The following is a 23,144-nucleotide window of genomic DNA, read 5'->3' on the forward strand; positions in this document are numbered from 1 at the left end:
ACCCGGCATCTATCTGGATTGAATATAAACAGCATTCAAGGAAAATTATTTGGACCAGAAAGTCTAAAAACTGTTCCACTTTAAATATTGGTTGTCAATTGGCCTCTTGCATCACAAGTAGAATTCTCTGCTTGTTTGTGCAGAGCGTTCTTTTAACGGCATGAATATGTAGAATATCTTTATGCCCCATCTCAAATCTTCGTTGCCCTCTGTTTTGAAACCTACTAGTCCATGCATTTAGAAGGTAGAACATTTGCTTGTATTTAAATATTTGTTAAATAAACGCACTTTGCGTTTGTTAATTATAATTTTTCCTCCTTCCTGTTTTTCAGGCTGTAGCAATGGATGCTTTGTCACTAGAACAGCAGCTACCCCCTTATACTTTTTTTACACAGTCAGCCTCTCAGCAGCAAACACAAATGCAAAGTGGCCTGTCGCAGAGCTCCTCAATGATGCAGGGTTCTAATTTACAGAGAGGAACACAACTGCCTCCCCTTAATGTCTCAATATCAACCACCGTTCCTCAATCACCCCCTGGTATCCAGACTCCTACTTCACTGGCTATGGATATAAATTCGGTAAGTTTTTCAGTGGGCAGTGGTGAGAAGTTTAGATCATACTTTTATTTTTGTCAGATTTTGCTGTGATCTCTTGGTTAAAGTGTGCATTAGTAATACATGGTAGATATTAATGTTATAACAAGAATAATGCTTTTTATTGTTAATTGTAAACTGAAGAACAAAAATGCAGTAATGCAGCTTACTGGGCTTTAGATGTGGTGGCTGCAATCGTTCTAATTTTTTTGTATTTTTCCTTTTTATTTTTACCTGGTGATCCTACCATTAATGCACTTTGTCTTCTTTCTGTCCTGAGAAAAGCTCACTCGCTACAATTTATGAACTTGTCAGCATTGTCCCCTTAGGCCTCCTCGCTTCAGCAGCTGGGCTGCTGTAGTAATGATCACTGCAAACTCCTAATTAAGAGTTTTATGTGGCCATATATGCTTCGGCTTTATTGTACAATCGTGCGATTTGATCAAATTGACATAACTTTATTCTGATTGATTTAGATTGGATTCAGTTAGACTGAATGGCCAAATTGATTGTGTTGCATCGAATATAAATACTGAGATGCTTTGTTCAAGAATTTTATATTTCGGTTTTGTGGTGAAAACCAATATGTGATCAATTACTTGTGATCATATTTTCCAACTGTTGATTTGAAATCTTCCCAATGTGTGCCAAATCAGTCGAATGGAAGTGTGCGTAGTTTTAATTATACTGTTTTTTTTTTTGGTTTTTTTTGGGGGGGGGGTGGGTATACTAGCAAATTAGACAAACTTTTGATTTACAACACCCATCAATCCACATATTCTGCATATGCTGACCTCACCATTTGCTTTCCTGATGTTATTTTCACTTTTGAAAGCAGTGTGACATACATGGTACTTTTTGGTATGGTAAGCATGTGACTCACTCTCAAACCTCCCATGTGACAGCACTGGTGCTTAGTAAATGTCTCCTCAGACACGTAGCATTGTCACTTGGGAGTGGTGAGAGAGTCCTCAGCCCTGTGAAATATGACTTAAATGACTTGTAGCTGGCATAGTGCTTTTTACTCTTTCACTCCTGCAAGCCTATGGAATAGCTAGGCATTAAAGTAAGACAATAAAACACAGCATCCAATGCCAACATTTACAAACCTTTTCCTTTGCTCAGTATGATTAAAACAAATGTCACAGAAGGATTAATGTGCCCCTTATTTAACAATATGCAGTGTTTACAGGTTCTCTTTTTGGAAACAGGTGGGTTGGAAGTTTGCTCTTAGCACCAGAACACTGAAGTCCTGATCACTTAGTTCAGTGCCTGCATAAGAAATTGATAGGTTGGAATTGATCGTCTTCTGCTCAGATACCTCTCTGTGACAGCTGAGGTCCAGAGCTAAACTTCTCATTGGGAGCCCATGCAGTTTTCTACTGCAGTTCTGAGGCTGGAAGAAGGGTGTTAAAATGGAAAAAGTGGTAGAATTAAATTTCAAACATAAGCTCATTCCAAAATGAGCTTTTATAATATACTGTATTAGTAAAATCTGCTTGTTGCCATTAACAACTGTTGGAGTTCTACAGAAACAGACACCAGTGGTGGATGTGCAGAAAAGCATACGTGCTTTCCCATATGTGTGTAGGGTCAAGGGATGTTGCTTTGTCTGAGGGTGTGCAATATGGGCTTCTCTGAGATAAAATCATATCAAGGCATTATGGAGAGATTTTCATGTAAGCTGGGCTTCATGTAAGTAGGCTTGACGTGGTGGGTATCTATTTACTTAATCAGACCCATCTTTTTATATTTTATAAAAAAAATGGGTATTATAATTTTTGTGCATATTAAAACTAATTTTTATTTCCTGAAAATATGTTTTGCTCAGTTGTCATCATTTTATTCTCTAGGGACTCTGCTCTCAGAAAACAGTAATTGTTTGGGGTCTTAAAGTAATTTTCTAGCAAAAAATGCAGATGTTAATGTGTGTAAAAGAATAAAATCCAAAATTGTCCCAATAGTCAAGTGATTGGCCTGCTTAGGAGTTTTGCCAAATGCGAGACTGTAATTTACCATTGAACATGTAGGCAAGACCAGGCCTGATGATCAAAGACTATTGTTTTGCCACAGTATCAGTAGACTTGTCTATTGCAAACTAAAGACCACATTTTTTAGAAAGAACCACAACTGGTCGCAATACCCTATACCACTCATAGTGCCACTCAAGGTGCTCTGGTAAATCCAGTGTCTCGCAGCGATATACGGGTGCAGTCTTATGCTTATTTCAGAAAGCAGAGAATTATGAGGGATGAGACACCACACACCACTAGCTCAACAGGTGAAAAGAAATGGAACAGCCTCAGCGATGAGCTCCTCCCAAGGTGGGGTTCAGGAGGAGCTCGTGGCTGAGGCCATTGACATTTTTCACCTGTTGAACTAGTAGTGTGAGGCATCTCTCGCCCCCTTGCATAACTGGTGGTGGAAATGTTAATTTGGGCTTGTTTTTCTGCTTAAGGGCTTGGGCAGCTTGTAGTAATTGTAGTAACTTTCAACATTGTATCAGTGTGCTTGATGATGACATGGAATCACCAGTAGCAACCAACCACAAAATTTAAGATTATGGAATGGCTTAGTCAGTCCCGATGTGAATCTCATTGAAATGTTGTGGAAGGAATTCAAAACAAGGAAGTTCATGCAGGGAAAAATCACAAACATCTTGTAACTGAAGGAATTTGGTATGAAGTAGTGGTAAACAATTTAATGGAGTCTGTTAGATCCTTTTGCGCAGAATGCCTACAAGAAGTATTTTATGCTGAAGGGGCAATACCAGCTTGCTTATTTTTTCCACTATACACCATTACATCTATTGATATTTTTGTTTAATAAATTGTTAAAAAGGAAAAATTTCCTTCTGTTTTTATTTAAGTATATTACCTTTTTATCTGTCGGCACTGTTTGGGGGGGAAAAACAAAGTCTGTTAGCTGGCTTTTTCAAAATATTAGATCAAGCAAACTAAGCCTGTAGGATGTTGCTTATATTTTTATGTGAAACCTTGGTCCCCATGAATGTATATGTGCAGCTTGTGGGTCTCCCACTGCAGAATCTAATAGAAAAATAGTCAGGTTATCACGGACACCAGTTTGTGATGCTGTGGTTACTTTGGTCATTTACTCTGGTATGTTTTCCAAAGGATTCTCCGAGTACCAATTTTGTTAAAAGGTATATTATGGTGAACAAACAGATTGGGGCATTACAGAAATTGTGAAAGACCTAGCTGAAGAGAGAATCTGCGGTACATGTGGCTACATTATCAGAGCCGTGTGTGCTCTGGCTTAATAGGCAAATAGAACAGGAGACTTGTGCCTAGTACACACAAGGAGATTATTGGACAAATGATCATCCATTTTTTGCATGCTAATCTCATATCGAAAGTGAAGAGGTTACTAAAGTTACAAAAATTCTCATACGACAGAATTAAAATTTGGAAGTGATGTGAAGTGATGTATTTATTTATATCATATGAGACATTTTTTTGTTTATCACTTCGGATAATATTGGATGACCTGCCATTTTATTGGCTTTCAAAACCTGTGTACCAACAATCAGTAGATCATGATAATGGATAATTCAGGACATCAGCCTGCAGAGCATTCCTCATTACGCTCTCAGGGCAAGAAACTTGGTTGCTAGAGGCATCTCTGCTCCTGATCAGGGTGATTCTGTTGTCTTTTCAATGGTGATCTTCTTGACTCCAAGGTCATTCGACCAGGATTTAGAGTGACAACACTGGAGCAGTGGCTTACATCAGCCATCAGGGGGAAACCAGATATCTTGAAGCCCAAAGAGACGCTGTTCTGATTCTTGGGAGAAAAGTCATGTGCACCCCTGTTCACCATTCACATCCCACATGAGAAATATTGTTAGGTGGACTGTCTCCATCAATGTCTAGACTTTTGGAGGGTGGTTTCTTCACCCCAAGTTTGTCTTCAAGGGCAGGGATCTTCTATCCTGAACAGTGAATGCCTTGGTGACTGATCAGTTCAATCTATTTTGTGCCATACCGCCTTTTAAACTCCTTACTTGCCTGCATTACAGTATTAAAATGGAGGGCATTAGTGTTTGCACAAAACTTGCCCAGATGGCTGTGGTATTTAAACCTCACCAGGCTTTTTTCAGACTCTGTGGTCATTTGTAGATCTTCCAGATCTTGTGTATCCAGGATGGGTTTACCACTCTGCTTCTCAGTTGCTGGCTTAAAGCGGATCTCCACCCTAAAGTGGAGCTTCCGCTCATTGGATAACCTTCCCCCCTCCGGCACCACAATTGGCACCTTTCAGGGGGGAGGGGATGCAGGTACCTGTAAAGTACAGGTATCTGCACCCACTTCCGGCATAGATATCTGCAGAAGGTACGCCCCTTTCCGCAGAATCTACGCCCCTTTCCGAAGGTCCCCCGCTATCTGCTGGGAAACACACGGATCCCAGAGACAGCAGGGACCGTCCTAATTGCGCAGCGCGACTCGCGCATGCGCAGTAGGGAACCGGGAAATGTAGCCGCAAGGCTCCACTTCCTGATTCCCATACCCAAGATGGCGGCGGCAGCACCCGAGAGACGATCGAGAGATCGGCTTCGGGTGCCGACATCGCGAGCGCGCTGGGCGGGTAAGTGTCATTATTTTAAAAGTCAGCAGCTGCAGTATTTGTAGCTGCTGTCTTTAAAAAAAAAAAAAAAAAAAACGGCGGACTCCCGCTTTAAACCGCTTGGCCATTGGAACCCAGGTCTTGAGGGACGGGGTCACTACTTAATTCAGTCATCCCTATGCTCTTGCAGGAATGTTAACTTCTTATAAATCATCATAGTACTTGGAAGTCATATTTCTGGAGCGAAATTCCATCCCAGGAAGTACTCCATGGGACAAATCCTGTTTCATCTCCAGTCTGGAGAAGACTGGATTCATTATCTTGCCTTGAAAAAATATGGCCCTTTTTGGTAATGGATCTGGCTATCAGTTCTCAACAAGCATCTCACTGTTTGTCAAAATATTTCCATGGCTGACGGTTTGTAGTTCTGAATGGACTGCGAGGGTGCTGATGAGCCTTGTAGCTTGTAAAGAGCCAGCCCATATGCAGGTACAAGCTTAAAGCTGCAGGGCTTGTCTGGAGAAGCCAGACATCGCATCCCTGATCCACTGATGAATAAATAAATGCACTTTTTTTTTTCTTCTGCAAAAATATGTGCATTTATTTTTTCTTAAAGCAGAACTTCACTCTCTCAATGGACATTGACTGTTTTTAATCCTTAATCTTTTAATCCTTATGCTTCTAATATAGATCTATCTAGATGTATAGGAATGTAGATCTTAACTTGTTTTAAAAAAAAAAAAAAAATTCAATTACTTCCTGGTTTCCATGCTTATGCAAATTTCAGACATCCCATTGTTTTTATTTATTTTTTTCCAATTTTAAATCCCTTTTTATTTAAAAAATATCCACTATATAAAGTTATTCAAAATAACCACTATCAAGTTATTCAAATGGTCTTTCACTTCTTGGTCATATATTCAAATAAAAAAAAATCCAACAGGCTAGTCCCGTAGATCGGATAAAGGGGGGAAAAAAAGAAGGGAACAAAAATAGGAAAATATATTTATCTCTCTCCTCCCTTCCATCACCCACTTGAGCCCAACAATTTTCCAACATTTTCTCTTCAGTTAGTAGAGTTCACATCTATGAGTCTCTTTCCCTCCTCTGAATTAATAAAAAGGTTTCATGGAGTCCATGTTTTAATGTATGTCTCACTTCTACTTGGTTGTCCAGACAAAGTCTTCACTTCTTTCACCTTCCTGAGCCATAGGCCCACTGAAGGTTGTTGAGTCTGCTTCCATGTAAGAGGGATACGTGACTTAGCCACGTTCAAGAGGTGGCTTGGAATATAATTTTGTATGTCTTACCCTGTGCTTTAAAGTCCTATAAAAAGAAAATGGTTCCTCGGGTATCTCAAGATCACTAAATGTTGGTGTGATCCTTCGGACCTCTCTCCAGTAATCCTCTACTCTGGAGCATCACCAGAAGATGCGTAGTAATGCCCCTCGCTCCTTCCAGCAGTGCCAACATTGAGACATCCGGGAAAAAATCTAAGAGCGGCCAGGGTTCGATACCATTGAGAAAAAATCTTGTAATTTTTGTTTTTCTGTATTTTTTTTACAAATTGAGAATTCTAATGTATAATGAATTATATTAGCACAGTGTTCCTTCCTTAAAAGTTTTTTTATCCAAATCCATCTCCCATTTTCGGAAGAATGGCAACTGGAAGTTTTCAGATGTCCCCAATAAACTGTATATCTTTGAAATGGTATGGGAGAGTAATCCTTTCTGTACAGTATTGGAAAAAGCTTGTTCCAGAGGTCAGCATTTGAAATGTAAGCCATTCCCCAGATGTTATAAATTGAGAGGCCTGGTGTAATCCCCAGTCCGTCAATCCATCAAAAGTCCCCCACCCCCCTTAGGCCAGTACAAGTTGTGGGTTCCCCAAAATGGGGAACAATGGAGATTCTAATGTTGAGAGCTTACCTCTGGAAAAGAGCCCTGAGCATTGCCGCACATTGGGTCCTATCAAGGGATATGTTTTTATAGAGGATGAAAGGTCTCTGAAACACCAAGAGGGGCCTTTAGAAGCAGAACACTACTCCTGTGCTTGTTCCCTTGTTCCAACTTTGGCCAAGTTTTTATATCCCGTGCCTGCACCAATCTACCAGGTGGCCCAAATGGGCAGGAATGGAGCCCCCTTATGCCACCCCTCCAGGAGGGTCTGCACTTCCTGAAGTGGCAAAAAATTAAGCTAAAATAACCACAAGAAGGTCCATTGGGATTGAAGTCCCAAGATACTTCAAAGCCTGAGCCATCCATTTTAAATTTTATAACTGTTTTTTAATGATTTCATTAGATTGGCATGGACTGCCACTCCTACCGCCTCCGATTTAGAAAGGTTAGATTTTGAAGTAAGATTACTGCAAGTCTCCATCTCCTGACAAAGGTTAGGAAAAGATATTCTTGGATTTGTTAATGAAAAGAGCATGTCATCGGAATAAACCAAGATCTTGTATTGAATTCTTTCTACCATAAGTCCTTGAATATCAGGATTTCGCAGACTCTTACAAAGAAAGGGCTCCAAGGAGAGGGCAAAAAAGGAGTGGTGACTGGACATCTCTGCCTGGTTCCATGATCATAAAACGAGTGGACAGCATGCATTTGTTTTATCTTGTGCGGCTGGAAAGGTGTAAATGCTTGAAAATCCATCGGGGCATGTTGTCTCCTAGACCTTTATGTCAGAAGACCAAAAATATAAACTTCCAGTTAACTCGGTCAAATGCATTCTCTGCATCTGTTTCCAAGAACACCCACGGGGTCTTGGATACTTTTGCCGTGTGTATTAAATTCAAAGCGTTTATGGTCTTGTCTTGTGCTTCCCGCTTAGGAACGAGCCCTACTTGATGAATTAGCGAAGGCATTTGTTGCAATCGTGATGCAAGGAGCATAGAGAAGTTTCTGCTCCATATTTAAAAGGGAGATTGGCCTAAAGCTCCCACATTGTGTGGTGTCTTTACCCTCTTTAGCTATTACAGTAATAAGGGCTTTCGGGGATTCCGTATAAAAGGAAATCAAATTGCCAATGCCATTGGACATCTTCACAAGATATGGCTTGTTTGTAGTAATAAACAGGCCATTTGGGACTGGTTCCTTACTCGCCTTTCCAGTTCCTGTTGAGTAGTGGTGGTTAAACCAGTCATTCCCGAAGTTGCGAGATACTCACCAATTGCAGACTGTTCAGGTACGTCTAAATGCAAGTTGTATAGTGAAGAATAGAAATCGCCAAATTCACCTACAATCATTGGTATATAGATCGTCTGGTGTTGCTTCCGCAGTGCTCTAGCAAGTAGCTTGCCTTTTTTCTTTTCTTTTTACCAGATTCATAAATCTGTTTACGCCCTCTCTGTATTACCTTTTTTGCTTTATAGAGCAATAGATCCACAAAATGCCTTCGGGCCATTAACAGATCTCATTCTATATCCGAAGTGGGAGCTTGTTTGTGAATTAATTCTAAACTATGTATATCTGCTTCTGTTCCCTTTCACATTTTATTCTAGTATTGTGTTTAATCAGTACCCCTCAAATTACTGCTTTATTCACCTCCCAAATCACTTCAGGAGTGCATTTGGATGTATCATTCATTTGAAAGAACCATCTTGTCTCTCTAATCTTCCATGACAGTTGGGTCCTGTAGGAGGCTCTCGTTAAATTTCCACATGGCCAAACCTGCTCAATTAATGTCTGAAATCTTATATTTAAAAAATATTCGCGCATGGTCTGACCTCGTGATCAAACCGGTTTTGGCTTCAGCATTGGTGTGTAGCTGATGGTGGGGTAAAAAAAAAAAAAAAAAAACGCTCAAGATGGCCATTACCAGAGATGAGGGAGGTGTGTTTTTTTTTTTTTTTTTTTTTTTTTTTAAAGCCATTTCAGTAAAGCATATGGATGTGGATGGATGGGTGCGTTTAAACCACATTTTTGGTCTGTGGTACTCAGATGAACTATAATTCTACTTTTAAAGGTGAACTTATTGTTCAAAAAATCCTGATGTCGCTTATGTCTGTATAGGTCAACTTCTGGCAAACATCCAAGATGCAGCTTAAAAACACTCCATGTTCACTGGCATCATACATGCCTCTTCTGATGTTGACTCAACGCGATCTCCTGGTGTAATGCTGGGTCCGCCATGTGCAATGACTTATATTGGCATGGGGCAGGGCCACCCAATGTAATTTGGAGGCCATGCCCCGTGTGACATCTTCACCCCATTATGCCCCAAGCGGTGACCTCACAAGGGGCATGGCCTCAAAACTGTGTCATTGGGCGACCCCGTCCCATCTCCAACATAAGGCATTGCACACGGCGGACCCAGCATTACACCGGGAGATCGCATCGAGTCAACATTGGAAGAAGAGTAGTGGGAGAAGACCCAGCAAAAGAGCGAGAAAACGGCAGAAGACAGCACAGAGAGAAGCGGAGAGGGAGAAGATGTCGCCAGAAAAGGGAGAAGAGCCCTTAAAAACCTATGCGTATTTATTTTAGATTTTTTTTTATTTTTTTTGGTGAATGGGTAGGGGTACTCATACTCATTCACCTAGGGTGGGGGGCCGGGATCTGGGGTCCCCCTGGTTAAAGGGGGATTCCAGATTCTGACAAGCCCCCGCCCGCAGACCCTGACAACCCTTGCTGTTGGATGTCGGGGTCAGAATCTGATGCTCGCTTGCCCCCCTTTTTCTTGACTTGCCAGGCTGCATGCTCGGATAAGGGCCTGGTATGGATCTTGGGGGACCCCCACGCCATTTTTTTGGTGTTGAGGGTTCCGCTTAAGATCCATACCAGACCGAAGGGTCTAGTATGGTCTTGGGACTTGCGCAAATTTTTTTTTTAAGATTTTGGCGGGGTTCCTCTTCAAAAGTCAACAACACACAGGTCGCACTGCAAGTCAGATCATCTTGATACGATTTCTGGTGCGACTTATATTCAAATCAGTGGGCTCCCAATAGTGGCAAATATGGCTGAATGCTAGTGCGGCTAAGTGCGCATTGACGCCATTGCAAAATGCGGATAGAATAGTTTTTAACGCAGTTTTTTTTCCTGCCGTTAGTACTAGCTTTACAGCACATTTTTTAAAATGTCTGTGTGTATGAGGCCTTACGACTACTCGAGAGTTTTTTCACAAAGGTGCTAGCTCCACTCTTGGCCCTGTTATGATTTTAAGCCATCCATGTCACAGATGCCTCAAAGGATCTGCCTCTGAAAGACGCCTCAGCCACAGTCTCATCTTTCAGCAGGATAATTCAGCTCTTTCAAAAGCTTGGATTTGTGATGACTTGGGTCTCGTGCACACTAGACGTTTTTACAGCTGCTTCTGACTTTTTTTTTTTTTTTTCCTGCCTCTAAACGCCGCTCCTTGTTGACCTATGTGTCCATGCGCACACACAGCCTTTTTTGCAGCGTTTAGTGGCAGGAGCTTTTAGAGGCTATTGAAGGCAGAAAAAAAAGACTGTGTTCAGGAGCAGCAGAGTTTGGGCAGAAAAAAACTTTAAAGCTACTAACAGCTTCTAAAAGCTGTATTAGATAATTTAATAATAATTTATTCTAGCCAATTAAATTTAACTCTCTAGAGCTTGACGCCTTTTGGCTCCCAAAAGCATGTAAAAGCTTAAGACCCTTTTACAAGCGTCAGGCATTTTTTTCTGCAAAAACGCTGCTGGCTTTTAGGAGCATTAAATAAATGTCCTGTGTGCACAGTTAAACAGGAAGTCTCTATGGAAGACAAGAAGTGATGTCAGGAACAGAGGAAGAGCCATGTGGGAAGAAGTAGAGGAGCAAAACTAAAGTGTGCGTAGCGGACCCAGATAAACCCAGCTGGGGATTCTTTGGCAAACTACATCACACCATGGGAATCTGAAGACCCTTCAGACTTGTTTAGAAGGCACTTTGTGACCAATCATAACATCATATATCAGGGTGAGCAGCCTATTCACTCAGTGGTGGCTGGTGGTGGTTTCCTTTGTTCAGTTCAAAGGATCACAAAAGCATCTTATATTAGAAGATTGATGCTGGGGGATTTCACCTTGTGCACCCACATTACAAATATTTGCGCGTGGACTAATTTTTGTTGGATTTAACACTGATTGTACTGGATATGGACATAATACAAATTTGTTATTTGTATTACACTAGGTTTAATTTTGTCTATGTATTCTGGCTCTTGTATGCGTATGTTATACACTGTTAAGAAATGGTACGCTTGTTCTATATAGCATTTTCTTTTTGATTTTTTTACTGATAGTTCACGGTTTAATGGTTGCAGCGGATCAGTAATTGGTTTGTGTTTTTGAACGTTCACATAGCAGCACATAAGTACCTCTTGATTCATTAAAGTCTGCACTCCACCCTTTCCACCACCTGCAGTACCTGGGACTAATTCTAGACATGGCTCAAGTCAAAATGTTCTTTCCCCAGGAAACGATTGCTTCTCTGAAGTTAAACTGCCATTTTCAGATTAATTAGGTATCTCTTGACTTGCTTTTTCATGAGGTTTCAAGGCCTCATGGTGGCTTTCTTCAGGGCTGTTCCTCTTGCTCTGTTACACTCCAGACCCTTACAGCTCAGCTTTCTCACAATATGGGACAAACATCCCTTCTCTGGATTGCCCATTATTTGTATTCAGTCAGTCAAAAATCTTCCTGCCATTGTGGATTTCCAACAATCGATTCCCTTTCCTCAGTAGGTGACAGACGTCAGGCTGGCGAGGGATATGCAATTCCCTAAGAGTCCATGGTATCTGGTCCCCGCAGGAGTCTCTGCTCACCATCAGTATTCTTGAACTGAGAGCCATAATGCATAGTCCAATTATCAGTTACTATTAACTGGACAATGCCTGTAACTTTTATATGGTGACTGACACGAGAGTGTCATCTTCATGCTGGCTCCTCACAATTGTATATGCATGCTCAGATTTCATTCAGGCTGCAGTTATTTTTCTCTTTGACCGATACTATTGGGTCCACTCGGTGAGATCTGTGATTCCGTATACTTGACCAATTGGATTGTCAGTATCGAGTGACTAAACAAGCACTTTGAATATCTGTAGATTCACTTGGCCCATATGAGACTTTTTTTTTTTTCCTGCCCTGTTCTGACACTTCGGAGGTCGCCTAGTGGGAAACTATTTGTATAAAGTTTTAACTGTATTCCACTTGTGTTCATTATTGGTGACATGGTAAACCTGGATGTTACCCACTGATCTGCATGGTCATGCAAGGGCTAATGCAATTATATGGTATTTCCCCTGGATCTTCTGACCCATTTTAGCAATTATGTTTTAATACAGTCTGTCTGCTAACTCATTGGTCTGTGTGTGGGTGCGAATGAGACCCTGGGGGTGTTTTAATGACAGTTTTTTTTATTCTTGTGTCACCAACCTTTTTGCACATGATTTTCATATATTGATTGCTAATGAAGATATTTGAGGCGAGATCGCCGTTTGTCCTCTGCATAGAACAGTAGTGGGTTTTTCCCAACTTTTTTACTGGCTAATAATCATCAATTTCATATGTAGATTGAAACAGTCATTAACTGCCACAGAAACAGCTGTTTAGGAGGCTTAAAACTGAGCGAGGAACAGCCAAACTCTGCTACTAATATAGGTTGTGGGGGACAGTTTCATGTCACAGGTCATTCACCATGGCAAGACTGAGCACATAAGGTAATTATACTGCATCAGCAACATCTTAGGCAAAGATTTTAAAGCAAGCTGAGGTTTCAAGATGGTGCTGTTCAATTTCTTTTGAAGAAGCACAAAGAAACGGGCAACACTGAGGACAGTTGGAGTGGTCAGCCAAGGAAAAGTTATATAGAAGATGACACGCAGTCTGGAGAAGTCTGACTAGAAGTTGTCTTTTTGGAAGAATTGCGGCCAAAAGCCATACCTCAGACATGGAAACAAGGCTAAGCAACTCATCCATAAATGAAAACGGGAACTAGAGTGCAGAAAAATGGCAGCAGGTGCAGATTGATGCGCAAAATATTTGGCTGCAATTTGTTCACAAAGAGCTGGAGAGCGGTACGAGTCTCTGCAGGCAACATGTGAAGCATGGTGGAGGTTCCTTGCAAGTTTAGGGCTCCATTTCTGCAAATGGAGGTGGAGATTTGGTCAGCATCAGTGGTGTCCTTGATACTGAGAAATAGAGGCAGATATGTGGGCTCTGTCCTGGGACTAATTCTGTTTTAATTCATTCATAACGATTTAGAGGATGACCTAAAAAGCTCAATCTCAATAATTGCCGACAATACAAAAGTAAGCATGGCAATAACTTTGTAACAGGATATTGAAACTTTACAAGAAGACCTCAATAAAATAATCTACATTGAAAATTTAATGTTGTTGAAAAATGTAAAGTAACGCACATGGGAGGTTAAAATATGAATGCAAGTTACAGAGATTTTGGCGTAATTCAGGATGGAAAAGGATCCTGGGGGTTCTAGTAGATCATAGGCTCCGCAGTGGCATGGAATCATGCTTCCTAATCTAGATATTTCAGTGACTCAGAACATTTTAAAGCTAGCAGGTAAACATAAGATCCAGTCAATTAGCCTAATGTCGATAATGACAGCCCCCATATTTCTTTCATGACACGTTTACTTAAAATTGGGACTATGGGCAAAATTTTAAAGAGTGCATATTTAAAGCTTTATATCTATTCCTCCAGTTTACTTACCTATTTTCTCTTAAATTTTACTTTGTTTTTGCATTGACTTTTATTTACCCTATAAATAAGTGTTGGTTTTTGTTGCTGCTGAAGAGCAATTTGCTTTTCCATTTTCCACGAAATACAGTTAGGTATGTCAGCTTGCTTCAGATAATGTGGTTTGTGTCTCAAAAGGAATGTAATTACCATTCATAATAAAGTCCTCCTAAAGTTGATAGCTGTAGAGCTGCGGACAATCCATTTTTTCTACTTTTTAAACACTTGATTTTCAGCAGTTTTGAGGTAAAGGTGCATAGTAGATTATTTCACTTTGAATCTGGATACAAAATGACAATTGGATGCTGACTGGCTGCTTTGAGAAGTTCTTCCTATACCACAATATTTATCTGCCTCAGATTGTTTACTGATAATCCACAAATTGGATAGGGTGAAAGATTACATTAAAGTTCTATTAAACAAAAAAAGTGCCAAAGTTGCACTACCTATAAAAAAAAACAACAAATACTAGCAGCCAGCATTAACAATGATAATAATTGTGAAACAGTGAAAGGGCAAAAATGCAGTGCTAAACAGAATAAATCTACCCTAGGAGGGCACTTCTTAGGGAAGAATATTCACTAATGGTGTACCTGAAAACATATGTTTATATTGTTAAATGTTAAATTGTGTACAACAATGCAGAGGAGAAGGAGTTTCATAAGAACTTATCACAGTCGTATACATAAATCAATGCATTAATGTCCATCTAGTGGCTATGTATGAAATATTGATTTAATCAGGGTAGGTCTCCTCCACAGGTAAACCTATCATGAAGCCTCTATATGGCACATATAGGGGATAACAATAAGGTCAATATAGTCTCTTGTATGGGGAGAAGGAACACGATGTAATCCTCAAAGGCACAGATGGTAGGTATAACTTCACAATGAAAAATGGCAGATGTGCCTCAAGTAATAAGGTAATGGGTACTCTTACCACCAGGTGTGGACCCACACATCATACGATGGTGAGTCAATCAGGCATGGAACAATCCCCCACGGTAAGTCTTCCAATCAGGATCAGTGTAGACCAGATGTAACATGGCCACCTCAGTATCCAGGGATGTAAGGTCCATTCATCTCTATGAACAAGCAGGTGTAAAAAGACTTGTTTCCGTTTGCATCCGCCTACCTCCAGTTCCAATCCGATCCGCTAAAAGATATGCCCTCTTCCGTTTACGCGAATTGGAGGGAAGTCGGGTGTAGAGAACAGTGGAGTCCGTTTACTCCAGGCCACCCACAGATCATGTTGGCTCTGCAGAGACTGAATGTGTCATCCACCCACGCCACTTTGATTAGCAGGGGGTCTGTGAGCTGATCCCCTGCTGATCAGAATGAAATCCAGCTTTCTCTTTCGTTCATTGACGGGCACAGTTCCTTTAATTCTTGACCTTAAGTTTATCATGCGACCTTCAGGAGAGGACTAGGCAGAACATGTAAAAACAGCAAGATTGCACAGCACCGCCCAAGGGGTGGTCCCTCTGGCTGTAACCCATCACCCTGCTTCCTGCAGCTCAATTTTTTTTCTGCTTAGTGTAGAAGGATCAAGCTCCCTGAGGGGGAGCTTTTTTCTACAATTTTTGATCCTGTGATCTACAATTAACAGCCAGCTGGGTGACAGGCTGGATCATATAGATCCTTGTAGTCTCCCCAGCCTGGCCATCGAGTGTGAGCAGACCCTAGCTACGCGCTGGGTCGGACATGACATGCCTCTTCTGCTCCAGGGGCGGCCAGTGAGCTATATGCTCCGGGGCACACATATGACTGAGCTACTGCTGTCTGTGTTGCAATGTGCCATGGCCAACAGCCACCCCATACTGCTCTGTGGTGGAATGCGTCCGGCAATCCCGACAGGAAGGGTAAGTACGGCTCTCCCTGCCTCGGCAGGATAGAGTAGCTGGGCATTCCCTGGGAGGTCGACTAGAGGGTCTCTCTCCCTTTCCTCTCTCCCTATCCCTCCTCCCCCTGCTGGGGCCGCTGCGGGACTGGGCATGAGGTGTGGTGTATGTACCTAGGCCGGGGGGGGGGGCTACGGCCTTTGGCAGGGAGGTTGGACTCTGTACTGGCTGTTGGGGTCTGTTTTTTTACTTTTCTGTCGTGTTTTTTTTTTTTTTTCTTCACTGTGAGGTGCTTGAGTAAATTTACCTCCGGAGAGGCCACAGCCATATTCCTGTAGTCTTATGCAGTGTATGGGCTATCGGACATTTTCTAGAAGATTCAGCGGCCATTCTCTTGGTGATTTTTGTGCCAAGGATGGCCAGCAGCCATTTTCTTGTAGCCTCGATGCGTTTTTACCTCTAGTGCTGGGTCTGTGTACCTCAGAACAGCACGGTTTTCTCTGAGCACTTTGCAATGGAAACAGGGCAGAGCGGTCAGCGGCAGCACTCAGGGTGGTAAGTCCTGCAGAGGGGCCCCTCAGTCTGTGAGCAGCTAGGAGGGTGGGATTTGTGTACCTTGCCTTAAGTCCCTAAGTTGTGGCAGAGTGAGGGTTAGCATGGCGTCAGAATCTAGCGCTTCTTCCCCGGACATCCCTGCTTTTGCAATCTGCTCACCAGCAAAAAATGCGCTGCCTATGAACGCTTTGTCCGTGGTCCTGGAGACCTTTGTTGCCAGGGTGGAAGCAGCATGCTGGACCAATCCCCCCCCCGTTCTTCTGAGGAGAGCTCTGATTCAGACTCTGGTCCCATGGTGACTGGCGGCCCCTGTTCTGACGTGCCAGAGGATGCGGTCCCGGACTGTTCGAATGACTGTCCGGGTTAGCGCAGGAAAAAGCGCTAGTAGGAGCACTTATCACTGCAGTGTGGGATACCTTGAAGATACAGGATTCAGCAGGAACCTCTGCTGAGGTGGCAGCCCCTTTTGGGTCCCGCAAACCTGCCCGCACGCCTAAGGTGTTTCTGTATTTGACTTATTTTGAGAAGTTCATATACAAGGAATGGAGAAGTCCGCAACGGGCCTTTTCATTCCCAAGAAGAATGGCGGTGCGTTACCCCTTTGAGGAGAGCCTCCTGAAAAGAGCCTCTCCGGTCATTGACCCCCCGGTATCCAGGTTAAATAAAGTAACTATGATTCCGGTAGAAGGGACTCCTGCCTACAAGGACCCTGCCGACAGGAGGACCGAGGCAGTGACCCTGTCCATGTTTACGGTAGTGGGGTCAGCATTACGACCTTTGCTGGCCACGGCCTTGGTGTCGCAGACGCTTACTGAATGGCAAAGTTGTTGCACTGTGAATTGGAGAAGCAACAGTCTCCCCCGGTCTGCGCAGAACTGGCAGACCAATTGGTGCATGGCCTTAAGTATGTCTTTCATGCGGCCCTGGATACAGAGCCCCCCTGCTCTCTAGAGCATCAGTATCAGCAGTGGTGCTAAAGCTCCTGATTTGGCTGAAATGCTGGTCTGCAGACCAGGCATATAAAAAAGCACTGGTGGATTTGCCCTTCCGAGATGAGAGGCTTTTTGGAGTTTCGCTGGATGACATTAAAAATGCTACCGGTGGGAACGTTGCTCCCACAGGCCAGGAAGGGTAAGGAGCCATGCCGTAGGCAAGGGCCCTCTTTTTCCGCTCAAACTTTTTCGCCCACCCCGGGTCAGCAGGTAAGTGTTTCCAGTTCGACAAGGCGCCTGCTGTAGGGCAAAAGCATCCCTGGATTCGCAAGCCAAACAAGTCTGCGAGCAAAAATGTTACCACATGAAGGTTTACCCCTGTCCAACTCTCGGGTGGGGCGTCTCCTTTGGGAGTTTGCAGCTTGATGGACCCCTCTACTGTCCAACCAATGGGTCTGCAAACTGGTTTCATCTGCAGTCGGGGAAGAGCACTACCAGTTTGTGGCTCTCCCTTTTGGCCTGGGGTCAGCACCCCAAGTCTTTACCAAAGTGTTGGCTCCAATTCTGGCGCTCTTATGGCAATGCGGGATCGCAATCGTGGGTTACCTAGACAACCTCCTTCTGAGAGCAGCTTCTGCCTCAGAATTAAGGGAGGATGTAGCGATCACCATGCAGACTCTCCGGGCGTTTGGCTGCTGAACCTAAAGAAGTCGGTGTTAGTGCAGACTCAACGACCTGGAGTACTTGGGCTTACTGTTGTACTCCTCAGAAGCGAGAGTTTTTCTCCCTTCAGATAAGCTGCAGACTCTTCAAGCTGCGGTAAAGTTGTTGGTAAACTGCAGGTGGTCGTCGCTGCACTTCTGCATGCGAGTTCTGGGCCCTTATGGTAGCCAAATTCGAGGCAGTACAGTATGCTCAATTTCAGAAGGAGATTTTGTCAAAATGGAACAAACCTCTGTTATCCCTGGATTGTCAAATTCGACTGAGCCAGTTAGTTATTCCCTTTTCTGGTGGCTAAGGTCTCTGGCCCTTCGGTCCGGGAGATTGTTCCTTCCTCTCGATTGGACGGTGATCACAATGGACGCCAGCCTGACCGGTTGGGGGGGAGTTTTGGGTGTACAGTCAGCTCAGGGCCTCTGGTTGCCGAAGAATCCCAACTGCCGATCAATGTGCTCGAGCATCGGACAATCAGACGGTGCCTCTTCACATGGTCCAGGAGGCTACAGGGCCAACCGGCCAGGATCCAGAAGGACAACGCCACGGCAGTGGCATATGTCAACCATCAAGGAGAAGTGGGCGGCACAGTGGTGTAGTGGTTAGCACTCTCACCTAGCAGTAAGGAGGGTCGCTGGTTCAAATCCCCAACCACGACTCTACCTGCCTGGAGTTTGCATGTTCTCCCTGTGCTTGCGTGGGTTTCCTCCGGTTACTCCGGTTTCCTCCCACAATCCAAAGACATGCAGGTAGGTTAATTGGCTTCTGTCCAAAATTGGCCCTAGTATATGAATGGGGACCTTGGATTGTGGGCTCCTTGAGGGTAGGGACCGATGTGAGTGTGCAATGTACAGGGATAGGGGCAATTGTAGAAACTTGCTCAGGTTGAACTGGATGGATTGGTGTCTTTATTCAACCTTACTAACTATGAAACTATGAAGGAGGAACGAGGTGCTCGGCCGCAGCATGGGAGGTCACTCAAATCCTCCAGTGGGCAGAGTTAAACGTGATGGGTATATAAAACTGGCAGGCAAACTGCCTAAGTCGTCAGATGCTGAACCCAGGGGAATGGTCGTTTCATCCGGATGTATTTCGGCTCCTTCCCCTTAGGTGGGGCACACCAGATGTGGGCCTCTTGGCTCAATCGGAAAGGTGCAGAGGTTTGTGTCCAGGATAAGTGACCTTTCTAGTGGCTATTACATCTGCCAGGAGGATTTCTGAGTTGGCGGCCTTATCAGGCAAGTCTCCCTACCTGGTCATCCACAAGGATAAGGCAGTGCTACATCTGAAGCCCTCTTTCCTTCCAAAGGTTTTGGCATTCCATCTAAATGAGGACATCGTGTTACCATCCTTATGTCCTAAGCCGACACACCCAAAAGAGGTTGCCTTACATTCCCCGGACATGGTCCAGGCTTTGCAGTTGTATTTGTCTGCTACGGCTCCCTTCCAGTAGTCAGACTCCGGTGGCTGGTCTGAAAAAAGGTCTGATGGTCTCGTCGTCCACCATTTCTCGGTGGATCAGACAGATCGGGGTTCAGGCCTATGCCTTAAAGAGGCAAGTTCCCCCTTTTCCTGTCACTGCTCATTCCACCAGGGCAATTGGAACGTCCTGGGCTTTCTGAGATCAAGCGTCTGTCTCCCAGGTGTGTAAGGCGGAGACTTGGTCGTCCGTTCACACTTTCATCAAATTCTACAAAGTTGAAGTGCATCTTCGGATGCTTGCTTTGGCCGCAAGGTTTTTGCAGGTGGCTGTGTAAAGTTGCATTTACACTTTAAGTTAAAAGTTGTTGTAAACGCATCTTTTGATCCATAAGTTGGCCGCTGGTTTTGAGATGCATAAGTTGACTGCTCGTTTAAGATGGCAACTCCTCTGTTGAGGTATTCCATTTGTTGTGGGTGAAGTTATGTTTTGCTGTTTCATCCCTTGGTTTTTGACATTGCTTGGGGACGTCCCTAAGGTCAAGAATTAAAGGAGCTGTGTCCGTCAATGAACGAAAGAGAAAATGGGATTTTTGTGCTCACCGTAAAATCCTTTCCTCTAAAGTTCATTGACGGACACAGCACCCACCCCTCCTATTTCAGTTTGTACTGCTTTTTGACGAACTGAGCTGCAGGAAGCATGGTGAGGGGTTATAGCCAGAGGGACCGCCCCCCCTGGGCGGTACTATGCAGTCTTGCTGTTCTTACATGTTGCGTGTTCTGCCTAGTCCTCTCCTGAAGGTGGCGTGATAACCCTAAGGTCAAGAATTAAAGGAGCTGTGTCCGTCAGTGAACGTCAGAGAAAAGGATTTTACGGTGAGTACAAAAATCTTTTTTATTTATTTATTTTTATTTTCACTTGGTGATCTGCCAGCAAGTCTGTTGTTCAGATTTCTTTAACCGTTCAATCTGTCCAACAAAAGTGCCATAGAAGGTTGATGCAAGCCATGTACCACTGATATGGGTGCGTACACTCTTTAATCTATATAAAACTTTTAACTTCAAAAAACCTTCTGTAACTGCTTAAAAAGTGTTAGCTTGAGTTTGGCTTTATTTTGTTCAAGTTGTTATAAATCTGCTAGTGCATCCAACAAGTTTCTCTCTAAACCAGTGTTTCTCCATTCCAGTCCTCATGGCCCACTAACAGGTCATGTTTTCAGGATTTCCCTCAGATGAAACAGCTGGGTTAATTACTAAGGCAGTGAAACTGATCAAATCACCTGTGCAAAATAATGGAAAGCCTGATAACATGACCTGTTAGTGTGCCATGAGGACTGGAATTGAGAAACACTGCTCTAAACTGACATTGCGGCCATACAGAGTTGGCTCTGCTCTTTCATGGAGTGGAGCTACTCTAAGACGGATGCGTATTGCTGGCCAGTTCACCAGGTGAAAATAAACGGGGGGGGGAAAAAAAACTAATACTGCCACCACAAAGCGTTTGTAAAAAAATTCATGTTTTTTTCAAAATAACAAACATATATCATACTTACCTGCTCTGTGCAGTGGTTTTACACCGAGCAGCCCAGATCATCCTCTTCTTGGGTCCCCCATCTGCCCTCCTGGCCCCTCCCTCCTGCTGAATGCCTCTAAAGCAAACTGCTTGCTCTGGGGGCACTCATGCATGGTCACTCTCGAGCAGTTTTAGTGTGTGTACAAGAGACAGAGCATGGCTCAGCCCTGCCCCCCATTCCCTCCTCACTGGCTGCGATTGACAGTAGCTGGAGCCAATGGCTCTTGCTGCTGTGTCGTGAAGGGGAAGCTGCACACTGAAGGTTTTTATCTTCAGCCTTTAAGATGCACTTTAACCACTTCCGGTCCCGCGTATTATAATATGATGGCCGCAGGAACACTCTGTCCCGGCGGACATCATATGACGTCCATGGCTTGCTGGCAGTCTAGTGGGCCGCGTCACTCGGGAGCTGATGCACGTGCTGTCTGCCGGGCACCCGCAATTGCTGGCCACAGAGCAGGAACATGGATTTGTGTGAGTGTGTGTAACACACACAGATCCACGTGCTGTCAGGGGAGACAGAGACAGATCATGTGTTCCTAGTATATCGGAACACCGAACGGTCAGTCCCCTCCCCCCACAGTTATAATCACTCCCTAGGTAACACATTTCACCCCTTGATCGCTTCCTAGTGTTGACCTCTTCCCTGCCAGTGACATTTATACAGTAATCTGTGCATATTTATAGCACTGATCGCTGTATAATTGTCAATGGTCTCAAAATAGTCAAGTGTCCGATATGTCCGCCGCAATGTCACAGTCCTAACAAATCGCAGATTGCCGCCATTACTAGTAAAAAATAATAAAAAAATATTGGGCATATTTATTATAGCAAAAAGTAAGATATAATCTTTTTTCAAAATTGTCGCTCTTTTTGTTCAAAGAGCCAAAAAGAAAAACCGCAGAAATGAATCAAATACCAGCAAAAGAAAGCTCTATTTGTAGGGGAAAAAAATGATCAAAATTTCATATAGGTATAACGTATGACCATGCAATTGTCATTCAAAATGTTAGTGCTGAAAATCAGCCTGGGCAGGAAGGGGGTGAAAATGCCCTGTATTGAAGTGGTTAAGGATTCATAATTCTAATATTGCATTGCGATGACCTGAGGCGAGTTGTGATGCAAGACAGCATGCATGCTGTCTTTTTATGCAGCACACACCACCACGCATGTATGTGTACAGGACACATAGAAAACAATTGTCTCCTATGTGCACTGGCCTTGTGCCTGTATTGATCTATGCAGATCAACACAACTAATGGATATGGTGTAAACCAGCTAGGGGCCAACCGATTATCGGAGTGGCCAATATTCAGATTTTTTCAAATCGTTATCTGTCAAACTTAGATACAGGTCAGACCTCCTCCCCCTGTCCTCATGCAGCGGTCTCTGTCAGTGGTGCAGTGGGTGGCAGAGAGATGACACCATTTCTTACTCCCTGCCTCATATCACCACTGTTCCGTCTCTACAACAGGGCCGTGAAGGCTGCTCTTGATAGAGCCGCAGTTGCAATCGTGCAGAGAGATAGTTGTCGTCTCTCGCTGCCGCATATAGAAGTTTACCTGCTCGGACGCTGCTCCATATAGTCACAATCTTTTCCCCAGCCTGGACTGGGTCTTTGACTTCAGCCGACAGTAGGCTTCAGCCAGCTGTCTGCTGAAAGCAGGCTGTATTTCTCCTTCAAGTGAAACTTAGGCTCTCCATGTAAATTGTCAAGTGGCTTTTTGCGTAAATACTGACTTTTGTGTATAAAATGAGACGAAAAGTTAAACTAAGCCAGACAGAATTTGATATGCTTTTTATGTGGAATCTTATGAGCAGTGTAATTGGTCAACATAAGGAGACGCAGACTTTTTCCCAAAGAGCCCAATGCAGCATTCCTTTCTTTGCAACATATTGCATGTGTAGTAGTACCCTTAGGGTCAGGTGCTTTATTTTTTTTTTATTTTTTTTGCATTGGGTTGCCCTTTAAAATGAATGGGAGTATACACAGGATAATAATGTGTTTAATAAACGTGCGCACACACAGGTGTGAAGCCATCTTTAATGTTCCAATCTATGGCTGTATTTTGCATATGGTTGATGTTTTTACGTTGTGTTGCCACATAAAATTAATTTCTGTGGTGGCTTTTGATCTAGTAAAGCTTTTAACTTAGAGAATGCACCTGAACAGAACATATTGTAGCTTAACTATTCATCACCACAAGATTATAACATGTGGAAATCCATCTAGAA

General features: G+C 43.4%; 1 protein-coding gene across 4 annotated transcripts in view; it reads left to right on the plus strand.

Moving 5' to 3' along the window:
• The window catches only part of CRTC1 (CREB regulated transcription coactivator 1), a 286,165-nt gene that overhangs the window by 195,217 nt on the left and 67,804 nt on the right, over nt 1-23,144 (plus strand). For all 4 annotated transcript variants that reach the window (XM_077475938.1, XM_077475939.1, XM_077475940.1 and 1 more), the window contains one exon: nt 333-578. In XM_077475938.1, the coding sequence (XP_077332064.1) occupies nt 333-578 (246 nt within the window). The remainder of the gene's footprint in view (nt 1-332; nt 579-23,144) is intronic.

The sequence above is a fragment of the Lithobates pipiens genome, unplaced genomic scaffold, assembly GCF_037356315.1.
Source record: "Lithobates pipiens isolate NorthernLeopardFrog02 unplaced genomic scaffold, aLitPip1_a1.2 Scaffold_13, whole genome shotgun sequence".
Classification (NCBI taxonomy): domain Eukaryota; kingdom Metazoa; phylum Chordata; class Amphibia; order Anura; family Ranidae; genus Lithobates; species Lithobates pipiens.